Genomic DNA, 22,004 nt, shown 5'->3' with positions numbered 1-22,004 from the left:
CAAACCTGCCAACATCTTGATCTTAGACTTCTGGCCTCTAGATCTGTGAGAAATAAATTCTTGTGGTGGAAATTTCTGCTGTCTGTAGTGCCTTGTCATGGCGGCCTCAGCAAATGAATACAGCTTCTATTGAATCCACTTATTTGTTCCGCTTGATTGTCCTTCCCAGTTAGCTCTCAGCTCAGGGAGAGCAGGGCCTTCATTCGTGTTCACAGCTGTATCCTCAGCACCAAGGACAGAGCCTGCCCATCGTGGACCCTCAATAACTAGTCTGTGAGCCAATGGACGAACAAGGATACACTGCAGGGGCACCTGGGTGGTTCAGTGGGTTAAGCATCCAGCTTCAGCTCAGGTCATCATCTCGCAGTTCAGGAGTTCGAGCCCCGCGTCGGGCTCTGTGCTGACAGCTCAGAGCCTGGAGCCTCCTTTGGATTCTGTGTCTCCCTCTCTCTCTCTCTCTGCCCCTCTCCCACTCACATTCTGTTTCTCTCTCTCTCTCCCTCTCTTTCTCAAAAATAAACACTTAAAAATTAAAAAAAAAAAAAAAGAATACACTGTAGATTGCTGTCATCTTAGGCCGAAACCCAGTGAGAATAACTTCCAGATGTTTTCAGGTTGTTGCCTCTCATTAACCTTCCTTCGGCTTCCAGATTGGGACCCAATAGTGGTTAGCAAGGTGACGTGAACACAATACCTTCTTTCAATAGCTGATGGGCACATACACGAGCATCTTCTTTTTTTAATTTTTTAAAAGTTTTATTCATGTTTATATAATCTCTACACCCAATGTGGGGCTCGAACTCATGACCCTGAGATCAAGAGTCGCATGCTCTTCTGACCGAGCCAGCCAGGTGCCCGAAACATTTCCCTTACTTTTAAAATCAAATTAAGGGCACCTGGGTCACTCAATCGGTTAAGCATCCGACTTCGGCTCAGGTCATGATCTCACAGTTTGTGGGTTCAAGCCCCGTGTCGGACTCTGTGCTGACGGCTCGGAGCCCGGAGCCTGCTTCGGATTCTGTGTCTCCCTCTCTCTCTGCTCCTCCCCCACTCGTGCTCTGTCTCTCTCTCTCTCCTTCCAAAATAAATAAAAACATTAAAAATAAAATTAGATTTTAGAGTAGGTTCTGTGCCCAACATGGGGCCCGAACTCATGACCCCAAGATCAAGAGTTGCACTTTCCACTAACTGAGCCAGACAGAAGCCCCCCAGCATCTTTTTAAATATATGCATACTTCACAGGAATAAATTATATCTCCCCCGAGGTGGAACTCAGAAAGGAAGGAGAAGCAGAGGCCATGGAAGTCACTCTGGACCAGCAGGACCCATCTGGAGGCTTTCTTTTTGGGGCAATTTATGGGCGCTCCAGAGACCCTTCTGCGAACTTTCAGCCACAACCCCTGGCGCCAGAAGCTGCCCCTGGCTCTGCACCCAGAATTTCTTTCTCTGCAAAGTCCCCATCACCCCCATCACCATTGGGTGCTGAGTGAGTGACCGCATCTTCCCTTTTATTAGTCCAACCATGATTGAATTATGCATGAAGTCACCAACACTGAGTTTCTAGTTAGGTTAAGAACTGTCCTAGGTGGTGCTGGGGAGACACTGGTGGTGAAGAGGAGAGATAAGGAACCCTGCTCTCATGAGGCTTACATTCTCCTTGGGAAGAAGGATAATTAATAAAGAAACGAACAAGATGTATAGCTAAAGGCAGAAGGGGTGGTCAGGGACTCTCCTTCTCTCTGACTTTTGAACAAGGACCCAATTGACAAGAAGGAACTGGCCATAAGAGCTGGGGGAAGAATGTTCCACATGGATCTAGATGTTGTCTATTCAACCGTCCACACCATTCATCCATCCGGTCATCCACCCATTGATCCCATCACCAATTTGTTTCTGTTTCCCATCCATTCATCTATCTGTCTGTCCCTCAAACCCAAAGGCATTAACACACTTCCTGTCAAGCTAGTCCTGACCTGGATCCCTACCAACCGCATCTTCTGCCCCTTGAGGTTGGAGGCTTGCTTCACTCTTGGATCACAGGCAGTCCACTCCCTAACCAGCCCCTTCACCTGTCACTAGGAAGGCAGCGGCTGTCCAGCCTGACACCTTGCCATTCCATTTCCTTGGGTCAGACTCCAACGCTTAGATCTTTCCAAATTTCTGGGAACACAGTTCTCTGAGGCCCTGTCAAAGTCTGAGGAGAGAGGAAGCCCAGCCCATCACCCCAGGTTTCTCTTCCTTGCCCCCTCTTGTACATCTCCCGGGGTTGAGGTGGGTACTGGGTTGGTGTTACCTGCTCTGTTCCCCTCCTGTTCTGCCTGTAAGGGGGTCTGGACCCTAGCAATGTGGAGCCCTTGAACTATAGCTTTACGCTTGGCTTTCAATGCAAAAAACTGAGACCCAAGGGGTGCCTAGGTGGCTCAGTCAGTTAAGCATCTGACTTTGACTCAGATCACGATCTTGCAGTTTTGTGGGTTCAAGCCTCACATCAGGCTCTGTGCTGACAGCTCGGAGCCTGGGGCTTGCTTTGGATTCTGTGTCTCCCTCTTTTTCTCCCTCTCCCCTGCTCATGCTCTGTCTCTCTCTTTCTCAAAAATAATAAACATTGAAAGAAAAACTGAGACCCATGTCAGTGGGTCATTATAACATCTTCTGATTGTGTGTAAGTGTGTGTATATATAGTTTTTCAACAAAACAAGATCTACTTTTCTTACTTAATAGTATGTTATGAAACAGATGAACATAAGGGAAGGGAAGCCAAGATAATATTAAAAAAGGGAGGGGGACAAAACATAAGAGACACTTAAATATGGAGAACAAACAGAGGGTTGCTGGAGGGGTTGTGGGGGGGGGATGGGCTAAGTGGGTCAGGGGCACTAAGGAATCTACTCCTGAAACCGTTGTTGCACTATATGCTAAGTTGGATGTAAATTTTAAAAATAATTAAATTTTAAAAATGGTATGTTATGCTTGGGGCACCTGGTTCAGTTGGTTAAGCATCTGACTCTTGATTTCGGCTCAGGTCATGATCTACAGTTCAGATTGAGTCCTACATTGGGCTATGCACGAACAGCGTGGAGCCTGCTTGGGATTCTCTTTCTCTCTCTCTCTGCCTCTCCCCCACCTGCCAGCATGCGTGCTCTCCCTGTCTCACTCTCTCTCTCTCAAAATAAATAAATAAACATTAAAAAAAATAGTATGTTATACTCATTGTTTTGGGTCAGTACATGTAAAGCCACCTCAGTGTCACAACAGTCATTGGGCATCACAGCACGACTGACATAATGTAACCCTAACCCTAACTCGTCCCCCCTTCTGTCAAAGACACATGTGGCTCCCACTAGCTTCCCTACTACAGACATTGCAGCAGTGACATCCATGTAAATGCACCATTGCACATTGGATATTTCTGCAAGATAAATTCCTATAAGCAAACTTGCTGGCTCTAAGAAACTTACATTTTGATAACGCCCAGTCACTCCTGCCAAATGCTCAGTCAATGTGGATTTCCACCAACAGTGTTTACATTCTCCCCAGCAAAGTATATCATAATTTTTAAAAATCGTTAATGTGATGGAAAAAATGTGATCTCATTGTTGCTAAAACTTGCATTCCCTTTATTATCTGTAAGACTAGTAGTGTATTTCTATTTCTTTTTTTTTAACGTTTATTTCATTTAGAGAGAGAGAGAGAGAGAGAGAGAGATGGAGCATGAGCAGGGAAGGGGCAGAGAGAGAGGAAGACACAGAATCCAAAGCAGGCTCCAGGCTCTGAGCTGTCAGCACAGAGCCCAGTTTGGGGCTCGAACTCACAAGCTGCGAGATCATGACCTGAGCTAAAGTCAGACACTTAACTGACTGAGCCACCCAGGCACCCCATGTATTTTCCTTTCTTTATGAGCCATTTGTGCTTACTCTGTGAACTGTCTGCTTGGGATCTTTGCACATTTCTCTTTTTCCCATCCTCAGGAGCAGAGAGCTGAGTTTATGGTGTTCCCCATTTTACAATGAGCAAGAATCATCAATGGATATAAGGCCACTTCATTGTTTTGATTTCATTTCTGTTCTCCTTTATCCTCAATCCCCATTCCCATCCCACTTAAATATGAATGGGTCCTTGGGAAATATCTAATATCATGTTTATGCATTTGTAGGTTTGGCTTATATAAATGGTATTATGCTATCGATCTCATCTTTGAACTATGTATTTTTTTTTTTTAATTTGAGAGAGAGTATGAATAGGGGAGAGGGGCAGAGAGAGAGAGAGAGAGAGAATCCCAAGTAAGCAGAGTCCAACTGGGGGCTCGATCCCATGACCCTGGGATCATGACCTGAGCTGAAATCAAGAATCAGATGCTCAACCTACTGAGCCACCCAGGCGCCCCTGTAACATTCTTTGACATTTGATATTTTATTATTTTTTAAGTTAATTTTTCATTTATTTGTTCATTTGAGTAATCGCTATACCCAAACATAGGGCATGAAATCATGACTCTGAGATGCATGCACTTCTGACTGTGCTTCCCTGATATTTGCTATTTTATTTTTGAAAGAGGGAGAGAGAGAGAGCACGAGCAGGGAAAAGGCAGAGAGAGAAGGAGACAGAGGATCTGAAGCCAGATGCGGGGCTTGAACCCATGAACCCTGAGATCATGACCTGAGCCGAAGTCGGATGCTTAACCGACTGAGCCACCCAGGTGCTCCTACCCTGATATTTGATATTTTAAACTTTTGTGGGGGTCTCAGCGGTCAGATCATATGGGGCCTGGTGGCCGAGGGAACGACTGTAAATTTGTCGTTAAGTACGATGGAAAATGTGACAATATTGGAAAAGCCCATTTAGCCACTCTTGCAAACCCTGGTCCCACCTCAAGAGTATAAAGAGATGGAGGACGGTGGACCCTGAAAGAGGAGCCCCGACACTGCCTTCCGGGGGTGGGACTGGGGACTGCCCACTAATCTCCAAGTCAGTCTCCGCCCCCGGAGAGCTGGGGAGGGGCTCCCGGAAGCCATGGCCACCCGGTGGGTCAGTGGTCCGGGGAGACTGTGGCACCACAGTGGGAACTGGCCTGCGGCAAGGTAGCAGGAGGTCCTGTCCAGAGGGCTCCTGTTATATTTAGGTGGGTGTTTGCCAGTCAAAAGAAAACCAGAGCCAGCCGAAATAGTCCCTCCCCACTTTCCAGGAGTTACAGTCAAGCAAGTGGCCCATAAAGGAGCTGTGAAAGCCCCCACAGAGCAAGAGCCCACTTTATTTTTTTTTTTTAATGATTTTATGTTGTTAAGTAATCTCTACACCCAACACGGGGTTTGAACCCACAACCCTGAGATCAAGAGTCGCGCGCTCCCCCAAGAGCCCACTTGAAACAGCTGCCACCCATAGAGTGACTCGCCATCTTACTCAGAGCCAATCAAGGAAGAACCCTCTGCACCCACTTCCCTCCCCCGTCCCTGCCCTCCAACAGCAGAGGGTTCTGAAGCTGGGGGAACAGGAGGGAAGGCAGAGAGGCAGACCTGACTTCCCCCGCATCCCTCATCAGCAGGGGCCAAAATGGCTGGGGAGATGGAAACGATCTCATCAAGTGTAGAGATCTGGCTACTACACAAAACTGGGCATTCTAACGGGACTTATTTAATGACTTCAAGTGATCACAGGGCTGTAAGCAAAGTTGGCACAGAAGGTCATGACTTCATTTGTGGGCAGAGAGGAGAGTTCCCTTACGAGTTTTAGAGGGACCCTGGGAGACAAAAATAATCTTTAATTATATCCCATGAACTTTGTTTGGTGAACGGAGCCATCAAGTAGAGGACTTTGAGAGGGGGAGTGATGTGAGCTGATTTATGTTTTTAAAAGGCCCCTCTGACTGTAGAGAGATAGACTGGAGGGAAATGTGGGGCTGTCATCTAGCAGAGGCACCGGAAGACTTGGGCCAGGAGAGACAGGCAGAGGGGAGAAGGGGAGAGGCCTGGAGACTAGACCTGGGCCCACCACCATTTAGAGGTCAGGAGAGGTCAGGGAGACATGGCCATGGAGACCAGACAAGAGCAGCCAGTAAAGAGGAAGTGGAGAGAGCAAGGGCTCCCAGCCAAGTGAAGAAAGTGTTTCAAAGAGGAGGGAGTGACCGACTGTGACAAGAGCCACTGAAAGTTCAAGGCAAGGCTGACAGAATTAACAACAAAATTTGGCAACCTCACTTGTTCCCTAGGCCCCAATTCAAGGACACACGAGGTCCTTACAGATTTTGGCTGTTGGAATGTGGGTGGAGATGGCCTCTATCACACCACACAGTATCTCCCCATGGAGTTCCATATGAAACTTTTCCTTTAGCCTAGGAAAAATGTGGTTTTTTTCCTCTGAAGAAATTATAGGTGCTATCTTCGGGGAGGAGCTAAGTTACTATATCTCCCTTTTTGCTTTGGCTGCCAGGAAGCTCAGAGATGAATGTGATACTCAGTTAATAGAGCTGAGAACACTTTATGGGCTACATATTTATTTATTATTATGTTCTTGATCCTGATGTCCATGTTCTCTCTTAAATTATCACATTTTTGGTTTTCCGTTTCTATTTTTATTTATTTTTTTTTTAATTTTTTTTTCAATGTTTATTTATTTTTGGGACAGAGAGAGACGGAGCATGAACGGGGGAGGGGCAGAGAGAGAGGGAGACACAGAATCGGAAACGGGCTCCAGGCTCTGAGCCATCAGCCCAGAGCCCGACGCGGGGCTCGAACTCACAGACCGCGAGATCGTGACCTGGCTGAAGTCGGACGCTTAACCGACTGCGCCACCCAGGCACCCCTTCCGTTTCTATTTTTAGTTTGTCTTCTTGGTTCTTGCTGGAAGCCACCTCAGGTGCCTTGAGCAGTGCAATGGGGGAGGTAAAACGTGCACTGACAATTATGCTGGAATCAGAACATGGGAAGAGTCTTGGAAGAGGAACAGGCGAAGGAGTCGGGGTATCCCAAGGAGGGCGAGGGACTGCTGATTCTGGCCACAAGGAAGCAAGTTGAACCGAAACGATTCGTTCCCCATGAATAACTAAGAAACTGGACAAAGCGTAAGAAACAACTGCGTTCAGATATTAGAAAACTGGTAGCACAGACTGTAATCCCTGAGAAAAAGGAAGCAGACAAGGTGAGCCCTACCATCATCCGGGGCCATTGACATCCGAGATCTGCCTAAAGGCAAATGCCCTACTGCGTGCAGGGAGGGGAACCCAAACAGCGTCCCTCAGTCTCACTGCTTAACGAGTCAGAGACCAGTTTGGACAGGCAAAAGGCAGCTAGAATTTGGGAGGTAGAACATTTAAGAGGAGGAGCCTATGTAGAGAAAGATCCCCAAACCCAGGAGAGGGCCTTTAAGCTTTTAGGAAGCTACTTTAGGAAGAATACTAACCTGCACACGGTGTAAGGTGAAGCCCCACAAAGCTGGACAAAAATACATTTCAAGAGAACAATTACTGCAGAGCTGAAGACAGGTAATTCCCAGAGCTCATACAAGACTGTCTCCCTCTCTCTCTGCCCCTCGCCCGTTCATGCTCTGCCTCTCTCTGTCCCAAAAATAAATAAACGTTGAAAAAAAAAGACTTTGTAAGAAGATTTTCTCCAGGGGCGCCTGGGTGGCTCAGTTGGTTGAGCGTCTACTTTGGCTCAGGTCATGACCTCACGGTTCGTGGGGTCGAGGCCCATGTTGGGCTCTCTGTTGTCAACGTGGGGCCCACTTTGGATCCTCTATCCTCCTGTCTCTCTGCACCTCCCCAACCTGCTCTCTTTCTCTCAAAAATAAAATATTAAAAGAAGAAGATTCTCTCCAGTCAGAGTAGAAAAATCTCACTAAGTACGTAGAAAATTCAGTAGAGAGCCAGACAGACCATGTCTTAGAGGTGGGCCGAAATCAGCCCTTAATGAAAGCCACTCTAGATCCACCATAAAAGAGCTTGAAACAAATCTTGCAATGATCAAACCTAACCCACAAGTACTAAATTACCAGGGAAAGTCCAATACTCTTCAAAAGAATTCAACCAAATTCAGATTAATAGTGTAAAATTCACAATGTTTGGCATCCAATAAAAAATTAGTATACATACAAAGAAGGAGGGAAGTGTGATGAATAACCAGCAGAAAATCTGCCCACGAAAACAAACCCAGAAGATGGCAATACTATCCAAACCGATTCAACCCAATCCCCGTCAAAATCTCTGCTGCCTTTTGCAAATATTGACAAGCGGATCCTGAAGTTTACGTGGAAAGTCCAGGAGCCTTGCTGAACAATCTTGAAAAAGAAGAACAAAGTTATAAGACTCTGATTTCTCCAATTTCAAAACTGCTATAATCAAGACAGTGTGGTACTAGCATTGGGACAGATGTGGACATCAATGGAATAGAACTGAGAGTTCAGAAAAGAGAGCTCTTACGTTTATGGTCAATTGATTTTAGACAAGGGTGCCAAGACCATTGGATTGGAAAAGAATAGTCTTTTCAATAGATGATGCTACGACCGCTGGATTTTTATACGCAGAAGAGTGAAGTTGGACCCCTTCCTCGTACCATATATGAAAATTAACTCAAAGTGAATTATAGACTTAAGTGTAAGAGCCAACACTATAAAACTCACAGGGAAAAAAAACATAGAAAGGATCTTGGATTAGGCAATGGTTTATAAGTTACATCAAAAGCACAAGTAATAAAAAATAAATAAATTAGGTTTCATGAAAATTAAAAACGTCTGTGCTTTGGGGCGCCTGGGTGGCTCAGTCGGTTGAGTGTCCGACTTAGGCTCAGGTCATGATCTCACGGTTTGTGGGTTCGAGCCTCGCATCCAGCTCTGCGCGGACAGCTCAGAGCCTGGAGCCTGCTTTGGATTCCGTGTCTCCCTCTTTCTCTGCCCCTCCCCTGCTTGCTCTCTCTCTCTCTCTCTAAAGGGTAAATAATAAATAAATATTTAAAAAATTATAAAAAAAAAAAAACTTCTGTGCTTCAAAGGACACCATCAAGGAAGTGAAGAAGCAACCCACAAGATGGGAGAAAATACTTGGAAATCATTGATTTGATAAAGGACTTGTATACAACATATATAGAGGACTCTTAACATTCAACAATAAAAGGCAAATAACCCAATATAGGAATGGGCAAAGTGTGCACACAAACCAAGCATCGAGAAACAGAAACAGACTCATGAATACAGAGAACATACTGGTCGTTGCCAGAGAGGAGGGAGGAGACGGATGAACAACATAGACAAAGGGGATTAAGAGGTACAAAGTTCCAGGTACAAAATAAATAAGTCACAGACATGAAAAGTATAGCACAGGGAATATAATCAGCAACATTGTAATAATATTGTATGGTGACAGATGGTCACTACGCTTATCACGGTGAGCATTGCGTCACGTATAGAACTGTCAATTCACTACGTTGTAAAGTAACGTAAACCTGCAACTAATATAACGTTGTATGTCAACTATACCTCAAGGGGGAAAAAAAGACTTTAAAACACGGGCAAACGATTTGAATTGACATTTCTCCAAAGAATGCATTCAAATAGCCCATAAGCACATGAATGGCAAGTAAGGAGGTCAAGTTCAGTGTTTTCCAGGAAAGAGAAGGCAGTGTGAATAGGGGGATGGTGATCTAGGAGTCAGAAAGCTAGCAGGGCCCAATCACAGAGCCTTTTATGACACTGCAGTAAGGAAGTCAGATATTTGCTTGAAGTGCAACGGGAAAGCCATTGAAGAATTTGGAACAAGAAAATAGCGAATGATGCTGAGCTACAAGAAAAATGCAAAAAACAAACAAACAAACAAAAAACCCAAAACCAAAAACAAAATAAAAAATAACAAGTATCAGTGGGAGTTGGAGAAATGGGCACCTTGTGCTTTGCTGGTAGGAACAAAAATGGTGCCCCTATGGAACGCGGTGCAGGGGTTCCTCAGGAACTTAAACGTACCATTGCCAAAGGATCCAGAAATTCCCCTTCTGCATACGTATCCAAAAGAATTGAAAGCAGGGACTGGAAGAGATATTTGCGTATCCACGTTCGTGACAGCAGTATTCACGGTAACCGAGAACGGGAAACAACCCAAATGTCCCTCGATGAATGAATGGATGAACAAAATGTGGTATATACATTAATGGGCTATTATTCAGCCTTTTAAAAAAGGAAATTCTGGGGCACCTGGGTGGCTCAGTTGGTTAAGCGTCTGACTCTTGATTTCGGCTCAGGTCATGATCTCGTGGCTCGTGAGATCGAGCCCCACGTTGGGCTCTGCTCTGACGATAGGCAGTCCGCTTGGGATTCTCTCTCCCTCTGCCCCTTCCCTCTCTCAAAATAAATAAGTAAACATTTTTTTTTAATTTTTTCAACGTGTTTTTTATTAATTTTTGGGACAGAGAGAGACAGAGAGAGACAGAGCATGAACGGGGGAGGGGGCAGAGAGAGGGAGACACAGAATCGGAAACCGGCTCCGAGCCATCAGCCCAGAGCCCAACGCGGGGCTCGAACTCACGGACCGCGAGATCGTGACCTGGCTGAAATCGGACGCTTAACTGACTGCGCCACCCAGGCGCCCCGTAAACATTTTTTAAAAAGGAAATTCTGACCCATGCCACAATACGGATAAACCTTAAAGACGTGATGGTAAGTGAAATAAGCCAGACATGTAAATATACATATTGTATGATCCCACTTCCATAAGATACCTGGAATAGTCAAAGACAGACAGAAAGCAGAACCATGGTTACCAGGGGCTGGGGGTAAGGGAGAAATGGGGAGTTGGTGTTTAATGGGGACAGGGTTTCAATTCGGAAAGAGGAAAAGGTTCTGGAGACGGATACTGGTGATGGCTGCACAACCATGTGAGAGTACTTAATGCCACTGAACAGTACACTTAAAAGTGGTTAAGATGGTAAATTGCATGTGTATTTTGGAACAGTAAAAAAAAAATGTAAATGGCATAAACACGGCAATGAAAAAGAAGAGACTGTCAGGTCGCATTAAAAATGCAAGACTCAAATCACATTCTGCCTACATGAAACCCACTCTAAATGTAAAGACACAGACAGGTTTAAATGGAAAAGAATGGAAAAAGGTACATCATGCAAACACTAACCCACGACCGAAAGGAAGCAGAAGCCACTGTCAGCCAGGCATCCAGGAAGGCTTCCTGGAAGATGTGACACTTGAGCTGAGTTGTTTTGTTTGTTTTGTTTTGTTTTGTTTGAGAGAGGGGGAGAGAGCACAAGCAGGCGAGGGGCGAGAGAGAGAGAGAGAGAGAGAGAGAGAGAGAGAGAGAATCCCAAGCAGGCCCCTCACTATCAGCACAAAGCCCAATGTGGGGCTCCCTCCCACCTGAGCTGAGGTCGGAGCCTTAACTGACTGAGCCACCCAGGTGCCCCACCCCTGAGCTGAGTTTTAAAGGCCGTGTAGTATTAGGGACTGTGAAGACTGAGAAAGCCCATGTGGCAAAGGCAGCGCCGTGCTGCGAAATACAGGGAGCATCACCCCAGAGCCCAGACTCTTACGGGGTCCTCCACTCTCGAGCGTGGGGGGTGCGGATCCTGAGGGACCTCCCGAGGAGGTCCCTACCCCATCATCAGCGTCCCGCCCCCGACTGACCCGCTTGCCTGCAAGGTCAGATGTGGCTCCAAGCAGAGGAGGCAAGCAGGGGCAGAGAACCCACGGGGCAGAAACTGAACTTGAAGCACTTAGGGGAAAGGGAAAGCGAAATGTGGCCAGCACGGGGGCACAGGCCACAGCGGAGACTGTGGCTGGAGACCAGACAGCACATCCCCTCACAGGAACAAGGAAGGGGGAAGGGTCACGTGGCCCCGGGGGCTCCCTTGAGCCCCTGGCACAGCGGGCACACTCACGCCCGCCTCTCTCCTCCCCTCCCCCGCTTCTTTCTTTCCCTTCTTGACACCCACCGCCCAGCCCTTCGGTGGGTGCTGTTCTCGGTCTGCCGGTTCGCCACCCCGACTAGAATGGAAACCCCCGCCCCCCTGGGAGCAGGTCCTCAGGTTTGTTTTGCTTTGTTTTTGGTTTTGGTATAGAGAAGGTGGTTAGTTTAACCACATAAAAACAAAACAAAACAGAAAGACAATCAACCTGAAGTCCCTCTTACTGGTCAAGGTACTAATTCCTCCCCAGCTTCTTGCCCGATCATCCGGCTCTTTAACACACACACACACACACACACACACACACACACAGAGTCTTCCACTTTTCCAAAGAGTATTTATTATCAGCTAAGCCATGATTCAGATCCCAGGGTGCAGATCACCATGTACCCAGGTCACCCTCCAGCACCCTGGATGGAGGACAGAGGAGAGGTGGGAGGAGCCAGTGCAGATCTTCCCAGGAGATGTGCCTTCTGCCCCGCAATTGTGCCAGGCCGGCACTCAGGATGTGGGGCAGACGGACTTGTACACACGCCAGTGCCATTTGCACACGGAGCCATCGCCCCTTGAACAGTCATGCCCTTGGGACAGAGCTACAAGTCCAGGGAGTTCTGGTAGAAGTTCCTGGTCCGATTCTGGTGGGGAAGTGGCTGTCAAAGGGGCAGTCTGGTAGTTCTTGATTATGATCTTGATGTCTTCTGCCGTGGTGCTTGCTGAGTCCTAAAGACACCCCTGAAAGCAGCTCGAAGGTCAATGTGACCCTTCAGCGAGGACACCAGAGTCAGACCAGAAGCCGCAGGTTGTGAATTCTTTTGTGCCTTCCTCCCCAGAGCCTAGACGGGGCCTGGCATGGAACAGGTGCTCAGAAATATTTGTTGACTGAGTGAATGAGAAAAACATACATGACCCCATAAACACGGCAGGGCCACTCTTTTCCTGTGGGTTGAGGCCACCTTGTGGGTTGAGCCCATTTTGGAAGACGACAATTGGCAATCTCTTTTGTTTTTATTTAAACTTGGGAGCACAGGGGCGTCTGGGTGGCTCAGTCGGTTAAGTGTCCGACTTCAGCTCAGGTCATGATCTCTCTCTCAGTTCGTGGGTTTTAGGCCTGCGTCGGGCTCTGTGCTGACAGCTCAGAGCCTAGATTGAGCTTGTTTCAGATTCTGTGTCTCCCCCCTCTCTCTGCCCCTCTCCCACTGGTGCTCTGACTCTCTTCTCTCTCTCTCTCTCTCAAAAATAAATAAACATGAAAATTTTTAAAAAATAAATTAAAATAAAATAAACTTGGGAACATAGACAGGAGCAGCCCATGCTCCTTAGTTTGGGACACTCTATGCATCACAAGCTTCCCAAAAAATGAATCACCAGCCTCCGTTTGAAATGAACTTTCCCTTTCAGCCTCTCCCCAGTCCTATTCCAGCTTCCCATAGCTCCCCACTCTCGCGTTTGACGCATGCCCTTCCAATCTGCTTTCCAGGCATTGAACTCCATATACATCAGTGATGGGAGGCACCATTTATTAGGTGTTTACTATGTGCTGGGCACTGTGTTAAGCACTTCATGTATCAAATCTCATTTAAACATCACGTGTCTTTGAAGGAATTGCTACTATTGTCCCTACTTTACAGATGAGAAAACTGTAGCAGAGAGACCTTCTGTCAGATGCCCAAGGTCACGGAGTAATTGGCAGAAATATACAAGATGGTTGTGCTCCTCTGTGTTTGTAGTTTCCATAAGCACAGCTGTGCTGTAGAGGTTGGTCTGTATTTTTCTGTTTTTCATGCGACACTATGTGTTGAAGCTTTGTCCACGTTGCTATCTGCCATGCGGTTCCCCAGGGACAGATACTTAGCCTCCAGCTCTTCGCCACCTCAAATCACACCCAGGACACATCTATTTGCGAGAGGTTTTACCCCGGAGTGGACCTGCCAGGGGGCACTTAGCTGTCAAACCTCCTTTTCAGACATCCTCACTGGTTTACACTCCCACAAAAAGCACCAGACTCCCATATACCGACTCTCCACCAGTTATCTTTTTTAATTTTTAATGTTTACTTATTTTTGAGAGAGAGAGAGAGAGAGAGGGAGAGAGACAGAGACAGAGCACAAGGAGGGGAGGCAGAGAGAGAGGGAGACACAGAATGTGAAGCCGGCTCCAGGCTCTGAGCTGTCGGCACAGAGCCTGACACGGGGCTCGAACTCACCAATGAAGAGATCATCACCAGAGCCGAAGTCAGACAGACACTCAACCAACCGAGCCACCCAGGTGCCCCATCCACCAGCTATCATTTTTACCTGACTTCCTATTCTTGCCCATCTGACCGGTATCACGTGGGATCTTGTGTTTTCCTTTGCAGCTCTCTGATTGCCACGGGGGGGGGGGCAGAGATCTTTGTCCTTAGGCCATTTTTCTTAAAGTGACATTTGAACGAACACACACACACACACACACGCACACAACAGGAAGGATGTGATTTCAGAATGCAGTTCACTCTGATGAAAGGAGGTGAGGGTCCCCCATCGCCTGCCCCGCTCCCCAGCTACGAGGAGTCCCCCAAGGGCATCCAGAGCCACCGGCCATTCTCACAAAGGCTCTGCCCAAGGAGAGGAGGGACCAGGCCCCCTGCAGAGATCTGGGTGCTCCGTGTCATTCCCCTGCCACAGTGCCCATGGCCTGGAACAGCGGGAACGCGGTTTTGTCTGTGCCCTGGAGACAAACCTATCGCACCTGACAAGGGATGGCGCTTGGGTGAGAGGAGGAGGCCATTAACTCCATTTCCCCACACACGGACCCCAGGACCCCGCCCAGGCCTGTATACGAGCCCCCACCCACCTCCGAACCGAAGAGCAAACTTCGGCTGCTCAGCTCACTTCGCGAGCGAGCCTCAGTCTCCTCATCTGTGAAGTGGGGCTGATGAGGACACTTCTAGAGACAGGCTGAGATAATCGGGGACTCATATCACAGTGACGGGCTGCAACATGCTTGGCCTCCTGTCACAAGGGGTGGTGTCAACAGCCCCATTTGATGGAGGTCAAGAGGTCATCACACAGGTCACACGGTGCGTCTGATCTCAGATCTCCAGGCCAGTGGATGGTGGGCAAGCTCACCCCCATCCCTCAGCTGTCCCTCCCTCACCCTGGAGCCTCCAGGTCAAGTAGCACCCAGGGCAGGTGTGGATAGGAGCCCACAGCACTACCTTCTTCCCCTCAGGAAGCTCCCGAGGCCCTGAGAGGCGGCCACAGAAACACGCCCCAGCCAAGGCAGGCCAAGTACAGGGCTAGTGGCTAAGTAAGGCTCCTGGGTGGTGGCCGAGGTAGTGGGAGCTGGGGAGCCCAGGGGAAAACGGACAGACTCAAATCGCAGTCCTCCAGGACTTTGCTTTTCCTGTCCCTTTGCCTGGAGCCCCCTCCTCAGATAACTCCTCACTGAGCGGGGTTTTCTACTCCAACCTCACCTTATCGTTGTCTCCCCCTGAGCCCTGTTGGGGATGGCTGGGGCCACCCTGCCTGCCCCAGGACTCTCTACCCCTCCCTTATTATGCTGTATTTTCCCCAGGGCACGCGTTACCATCTGACATACCGCTCATCTGCCTTATTGTCTGTCTCTCCCCATCAGAAATAAACGCGGAGAACACTCATAATCGTCACCCCCTATAATAACGCCTAGCGTGCAACAGGTGCTCAGTAGACAGGTAAAATTTTTAGGAGCCTATCATAAAAATGCACCTCTTAAATGTGCAGATTTCACGTATTTTTATATACTACCACCACCCAGTTCAAGTGGTAAAACGTTACCATAACCATTTACCAAGTGGTAAAACACCCCCTCCCGGCCAACCCCCACCTCCTGAGGTACCGTTATACTGACTTCCCCTGTCTGTTCCTGAACTTCACCTGAGGGACTTCAATCAATGCGTACTGCAGGGTGTAGTCTTGCGTTTGGCTTCTTTTGCTCAATATAACGTCTACAAGATCCACCGTGATGTTGCGTCTAACAGCTGTCAGTCCTTTTCTAGTGCTGTTCTATTGTACGATAACCTATCATTTATTTATTCGTGCTCTTGTCGCTGGGCATTCTGGTTGGTTCTGGCTGGGGGCTATGAACAGGTGGGTGTCAGTGGCCACATGCCTAGAAATGGAATCGGACCGGGGCGGGGTCGGGGGGGGTGGGACGTGTGGGTCAACAGACTCCAGGAGAAGGTGCCAAACCATTTTCTAAGGCGGCTGCACCCTCTGACATTCTCACCAGCAGCGTGAGCTCTGGGGCCGTGACCTCCTTCCCAGCACTCGGTGCGAGCACGCTGTTTCAGGCTCCGGGAGGGGGACTGTGGTACCTCCTCTCCCTGCTGAGTGAGGATGCTGGGTGCTCCAGGAACATTTGCTGCCTGAATCCCCAGGGGCGCGGTGGAGGGAGACTCTCCACTCAGCAGGGAGGGCTGGGTCCACACCTTTCGCCCGAGGGTGGTAGCCCTGGGAGGCCACGGTGCCTAGAAGCTGCTGGTCATTTCACACACTGGTCACAGTTACACCCCAGGGCGCAGCCAAGTCTGGACCGAGGCATTCGGATAGGACTTGGCCCCAAGCTCAAGGCTCCCCCGTGAAAACAGAGAACAAAGGGAGAAAATCAATGGGCCCGCACAGGGCTCTGCAGATGGAATGCTGAAAGCTGCGACTCCTGGTGCCCAGTGGCACCTGCCGGGCCCAGCCACCCTTCCCATTCCCAGGATGCATCCAGAGCCCAGGCCCAGCCAGAGGTGCTGTCTCCCCGGAGTCCCTGCCCTCACTCAGGAGGCTACATTCCTAACACTTGGTAAGGACTGGGTCAGGCCCTTCCCAGAGGCCTGTGAGGTCAGTCTGGCCACCTAGCCTCCCTCAGGTGGGGCCTTGTGACAGTTCCTACGGGAGGTGAAGAGCCAAGGGGGCCACTTCCAGCCCTGGCCCCAAAAACCCTCCGTGGTCTATGAGCTTGCCCTTTCCACAGTGACCTTCAAAGTCATGGGTATTTCGAGTTTGTTACATCGGCCCTTTGTCCTAACCAGTAATTAGTGTGTATGTTACAGCACACATAACTGACATAGGTAATCGCTAGCCCCGTTTTACAGCTGAGAAGACTGAGACACAGACATGCTATAGGATTTGCTCAAAGCTAATAAATGGAGAGGTCAGGATTTGAATCCAGGGCCTCGTTCCAGAGGTTATGCCCATCAGCCCACTGCCCAGGCTAAAAAAGCAGGCCTGGAAAGCAGAGGCGCAGGCCAGCGGCTCCTGACATCTTTCCTCACCTGCGCCTCCTTCAGCCTTTTGCCTGGAGGCTGCTCCCAGCACCCTGGCCTCCTTGCCTCTCCCAATCCTCCCCAGCCTGGTCGCTGCGAACCCTCTCAGTTCAGAACCCCACCTCTGGACATGAGCCCAGCAACAGGCTCCAAGGGTCTCTTCCTCTCCCACCCCGACTCACCACACCTGCTTGGCACGCCCTCAGCTCAGCGGACCCCAGTGGCCACCTTCCCCGGATGGGCCCAACTTACTGTTGGGGAGAGCTGCTCCCGTTCCTGGGCCTTTGGGAACCGCCTTCCATTCACGGTCCCCGTCAGCCAGAGTTCTTTCAGTTACGAGTGACAGAAAGCCAACTGGCTTCGAGAGGGAAAATGTTTATTGGCTCACGTGACTCAGAAGTCCAAGGTATACAGGGTTCAGGCAAGACTGGGTCCAGGTGTCATCAGACGTCAGTATCTCTGAGCCTCCTGGATCTGCTGCGCTGACCGCATCCTCAGCCAGGAGCGCTCCTCGGGGTGGGAAAAGGCTTCTAGCAGCATCCGGCCTACATTCTGCCCGCTTTGCTACCCCGGTGTGGCCACCATCATCCTCTCCAAGGCTCCCGAGTGGGTTCCTTCCTGCCTCCAGTGCCACGGGAAAGCTAGCGATCTTGTGAATACCCTTCCCCGACGGTCCCACCTAAAGTCCCAAGGGCTCAGGTGTGTTGGTTGGCCCGCACCACGCACTGTGGCCACAGTGTGTAGTGTGATGTCCCCACCCGTTGACATCAGGGAGTGGGGACAGCTGCGCGTACTACAGGTTGGGGTTGTCCCCAAAAGATAGCAGGGACACTATAACCAGAGGGGGAGCAGAGGAGAAGCAGACAGGACCCAGCTGCTCCTAGGCTCCAGGCCCATCCACGCCTGCCACCTGGCCTCCTCTTCCCCAGAGAAGCCAGACCCTGTCAGATAAAAACCGAGTACCTCAATGCCCCTGCCAAACCCCCTCGTCACCTTGCACCTCCCCCTGGTCAGGCTGGGGTCGGCCCCAGGCGACCTGACCTCAATGCATCCGCCCCCTCCCATCCCCGGTCCCCTTCCTCGCTAGAGCTGACATTTCTGCTACCTTAGGACACAAAACCCAAAACTGTCCCCTCTGTCCTCGTTCCGAGCCACAGCTCTCATCTCCGCTTCTCAGCCTTGAGCATCACTTCTCCTCCCCTCGGCTTCTCACCTCCAGCTCCCAGCCTGTCAACGACCAGCAAGCCTTCCCTAAAGCCTGCAAGGTGTTGGGACCGCTGACCTCTCCCTCCTCCCAGACACGCTTGCGTGGGCACTGCCAGTGGCTCCTGGGGGCCCTGGGGGCGGCTGCTCTTCAGTCTCCTTTGGTGGCCTGTCCAGGCTCCACCCTCTCTCCCTGAGGCGAGGTCATCCACTCTCTAAGCTTGCACATCTGTCTCCAGGCCCCTACGTTCCAGTGCCTTCTCCCCAGCAGCTTCACAGGCACCCCAAACGCGTCACAGCCTAACACCTAATCTTGCTCTCTCTCTGTGTCCTCCAGCTGGGGGGGGGGGGGGAGGGGGGCTTGCCCAAGTCACTGCAGACAGAAACCTGGGAATCCTTAAAGTTCCCTCCCTTTCAGCCCCACTTCCAGTCAGTTCTCAGCACGCTTGAGTCTGGTAACACGCACCTCAAGTCTGCCCACCGTCCTCCACGTCTCCTGCTCAGCCTCCCCGAGCCCCTGCTCCCTGAAGGCGCGCATCTGCCTCGTGGACCCCGCAATTCCAAGGTCTGCTCAGAAATGGGGGCAGACTGCCCAGCTGTGTCACTGTTCCTGCTCGAAAGCCGATCTTTGGGGCCCTCGACAGTCTCACCTACCTCTGCTCCCTCAGCTCCTTCCCACATACCCTTTGTGGCCCCAGACACAGATTTCTACAGCGTGCAAGGCCTCTTCCCGTTACTTGTCCAATCTGTCCCTTTGCAGCAGCCCCGGGAGGGCAGAATGGCCTCCGTCAGAGAGACACGAAGAGGCCAAAGAAACACAGGCACCTTTCCGGGGTCGTAAAGCACAACGAAACAGGTCGTCCCCCAGCATAAGCAGCACCTCTGGCTTAGGCCCTACACCACCACTCTGCCCGCCTTCCTTCTGTCAGCACCCCTGCTCCTACCCTGGCAGAATCGTGGCCTCTGGCCCCTCCCTTCACTCTGCTACCCTGCCCACCACCGCTCCTGGCCTCAGCTCAGCATGGGGAATGCAGGTGGGTGGATGGGAAGGTGGCCACAACGCCCTGGACATAGGCTGGGACAGACACTGGTGTTCCCTTTTATTATTAATTGTTTAATAAATTTAAGAACAGCTCTACCTTCTCTCCTCCCCCCAGAGCAACTAAAACCAGCTAAAAGGGGGTGTGGCCTGGGGGGCAGAGGGCGCTAGGAGTCATAGTCTTCTTCATCCTCTGCGTCAGGTGCTGAGGGGCCCGGGGGGGCCGGGGGCAGAGGCAGACTCGAGGTGAAGGGCATGAAGGGTGTCGGGGGGCTGCAGGGCAGAAAGCAGGAGAGAAAGATCAGGCCGCTCTCCAGGGCCCATTCCTGCCCACTGGGCCCTACCCTCTCCCAGTGAGCATGGAGCCCACGGCTCCCTGTACCAACGGGCAGCCAAGCTCAGAGAAGAGAAGGGCCCAGAGCAGGTCACACAGCACCAGTTCAAGCCCCATTCACCGAGGCTGGGTGTGGGTGGGGGCAGGGACCTTCTGAGAGCAGTCTCCTGCCTCTAAGCCTTCCTTGGTTCCTCCCTTCCCATCCCCCAAAAATGCCACAGCCAACAAAACCAAGGGGCCACGGAGGACAGGAAGGACAAAGTCAGCCTGGAGGAATCTGTCAGCCCCCTCTGGTGCCACTGAGCGGCTCACCTCTGAAAGTGGGCAGGGGGGTGGCTGGCCTGTGGTGGAGCCTGTGACGTCTCCTCTTCCCCATCAGTGTCGGTGTCGTCAGACTCATCCTAGGAGCAAGACAGAGTTCAGAGGGAACAAGAAAAGCATGAGGCCATTGCCGGAGAGCCTGGGAGTGGCAGGGACAGCAGACTGACCCCTAGAGCCCCAGTTTACAAAAAAAAACACAGGTGAGGATGGGCCCAGGAATCCAGCCAGCTCAGGCTGATGCAAGACTGCTCTCTCCCACCACAGGGTAGGGCAGAAGGCTGGGGGCCTCACTCACCTCCTGCTCCGAGTCCGTCCCCGACAGCTTCTTGTCCTTGCCTTTGCTTCCCATCCCACCATTCTTCCGGCCACCGCTGCCTGGCTTCCGGCCCCTTCGGGAAGGCACAGTCCATCTGCCCAGAGGCCTCACCACTCCCTGACCACCCCCCAACCACCCCCAACCCTGGTGGCCTTGGCCTTCCCTGCCTGGACACCTGGCCCCGGCTCCCCACCTGCGGGCACCCTTGTCCCCATCCATGTGGTTGTCTTCCCCGTCTCCCTGCATGTCAGGCACCGAAGCCACCAGGTCCTTCAAGAAGTCAAACTGCTGCTCCAGCTCAATGCACTGCTTCCTGGAAGAGGTGGGGGGAACATGGCATTCAGGTAGGGCCCAGATGTCTGGTCCCTCAGCAAGGGTCTCTGTATGTCAGGAGAATAAACCTGGAAAACCTCCACCCCATCTCCACTACCCGAACTTCCCGATCTTGGTAGACCACCCAATCCCTCCCCACCCCTCCCCACCCACCCCCCACCCCAGTTCAAACACGCCAGTGCTTGAGGCTTTGCTGGTCTCCCAGCAGCCTCCCACCTCCCCTGAGTGTGTGAACTCCCACTGGGCCCTCCCAGCTCCCAGACCACTCACAGGTGGGATGTGGTCATGGTCTTGGCGTTTCGGGACTGGGTCACCTGGCAGGCCTTCTTCAACAGCGACTCCAGGAAGAGCTCAAGCGCCCGGGCTGAGAAGCGTCAAGGAGAACACGGGTGGGGGATCCCCTGCTTAAGACGACCCCGGGCTCCCTCCCTACCCCACGTCCCTCAGCCTGGCCAGGCCCCGACAGGATACAGATGATGACAGGCACAGCCGCCGCCACCTTCCCAATCTCTTCGTCAGTTTGCATGATCTTCTTGATCCGCGCCTGGGGAGGGAGCACAAAGCTCGGACCCCGTCGCCTCCGTCCCAGAAAGGGGTGCTGGGTGGGGGGGAACGAGAGAGGGTATCCCGGGAGAAAGGGGGCGGGGGGCACCGACGCGAGGAGGGCACGGAAGGGGGCGGGGCGTCCGTGCCCCCGAACACCGCGATGCGCCCGCCCCCACGGCCGGACTTGGGCCGGAGCCTCCCGAGAGCCGGGACCGCTCCTCCCGGGCCCGGCCACGTGCTCACCGGCGGGAACCGCGCGTTATACTTCTTCTTCTTGCTCGGCATCTCAGGGCCTCTCTCGCCGCGCCGGGCCCAGCGCCGCCGCCCGCAGCTTCCCGGCCCCCGGGCCTGCTCGCCGCCCGCCTGCCGCGGTTCCCCCGGGTCCTGGTGCCGCCTGCTCCGCCCCCGCCGCTCCCCACGGGGTCCTAGCGCCGCCGGTCAGGACGCCGCTCGCAGGACCCGAGCGCCCTCCCTTTGGAGCCTCCCCGGCGGAGTGCGTCGATCCCGGACCCGACCGCCACTCCCGCCCGCCCCCAAGCCTGGGAGAGCGAACGTTAGCCCCGCCCCGCCCCCGAAGCCCCGCCCCGCCCCGGGTTCCCCGACGGCCCCGCCCCCGGGGTCAACCCCTCCCCTCTCGGGCCCCGCCCCGCGGCGCGGCCGACCGGCCCGGTGGCCCCGCCCCGTGCTGCGCTTGTCTATAAAGTTGTTGTTGAGGCGGCGGGCGCTAAGATGGCGGCGGCGGCAGCCGT

General features: G+C 51.7%; 1 protein-coding gene across 2 annotated transcripts; it reads right to left on the bottom strand.

Moving 5' to 3' along the window:
- Positions 1 to 19,449: 19,449 nt before the first annotated feature.
- Positions 19,450 to 21,738, bottom strand: DRAP1 (DR1 associated protein 1). 2 transcript variants are annotated; one of them, XM_040466265.1, is made up of 7 exons: positions 21,499 to 21,738; positions 21,181 to 21,253; positions 20,980 to 21,073; positions 20,570 to 20,689; positions 20,356 to 20,470; positions 20,052 to 20,140; positions 19,450 to 19,678 (listed from the first exon to the last, which is right to left on the bottom strand). In XM_040466265.1, exons 1-7 carry the CDS (start codon positions 21,538 to 21,540, stop codon positions 19,573 to 19,575), a joined length of 639 nt encoding a protein of 212 aa, XP_040322199.1. In that variant the 5' UTR covers positions 21,541 to 21,738; the 3' UTR covers positions 19,450 to 19,572. The 2 variants fall into 2 exon arrangements, with proteins under 2 accessions (XP_040322199.1, XP_040322200.1); XM_040466266.1 differs by having other exon boundaries at positions 20,356 to 20,449; positions 21,499 to 21,729.
- Between the last annotated feature and the right edge of the window lie 266 nt (positions 21,739 to 22,004).

The sequence above is a fragment of the Herpailurus yagouaroundi genome, unplaced genomic scaffold (assembly GCF_014898765.1).
Source record: "Herpailurus yagouaroundi ecotype Mexico unplaced genomic scaffold, PumYag 569, whole genome shotgun sequence".
NCBI lineage: Eukaryota > Metazoa > Chordata > Mammalia > Carnivora > Felidae > Herpailurus > Herpailurus yagouaroundi.
This window is presented reverse-complemented; position numbering and strand designations above follow the sequence as displayed.

Coding starts and splice junctions, on each gene's coding strand:
- DRAP1 (XM_040466265.1), bottom strand. CDS start 21,540: ATGCCGAGCAAGAAGAAGAAGTATAACGCGCGGTTCCCGCCG. Junction 21,074..21,180: donor GGCTGTGCCTGTCATCATCT/GTATCCTGTCGG, acceptor GACGCTTCTCAG/CCCGGGCGCTTGAGCTCTTC. Junction 20,141..20,355: donor GGACGGACTCGGAGCAGGAG/GTGAGTGAGGCC, acceptor TCTTGCTCCTAG/GATGAGTCTGACGACACCGA.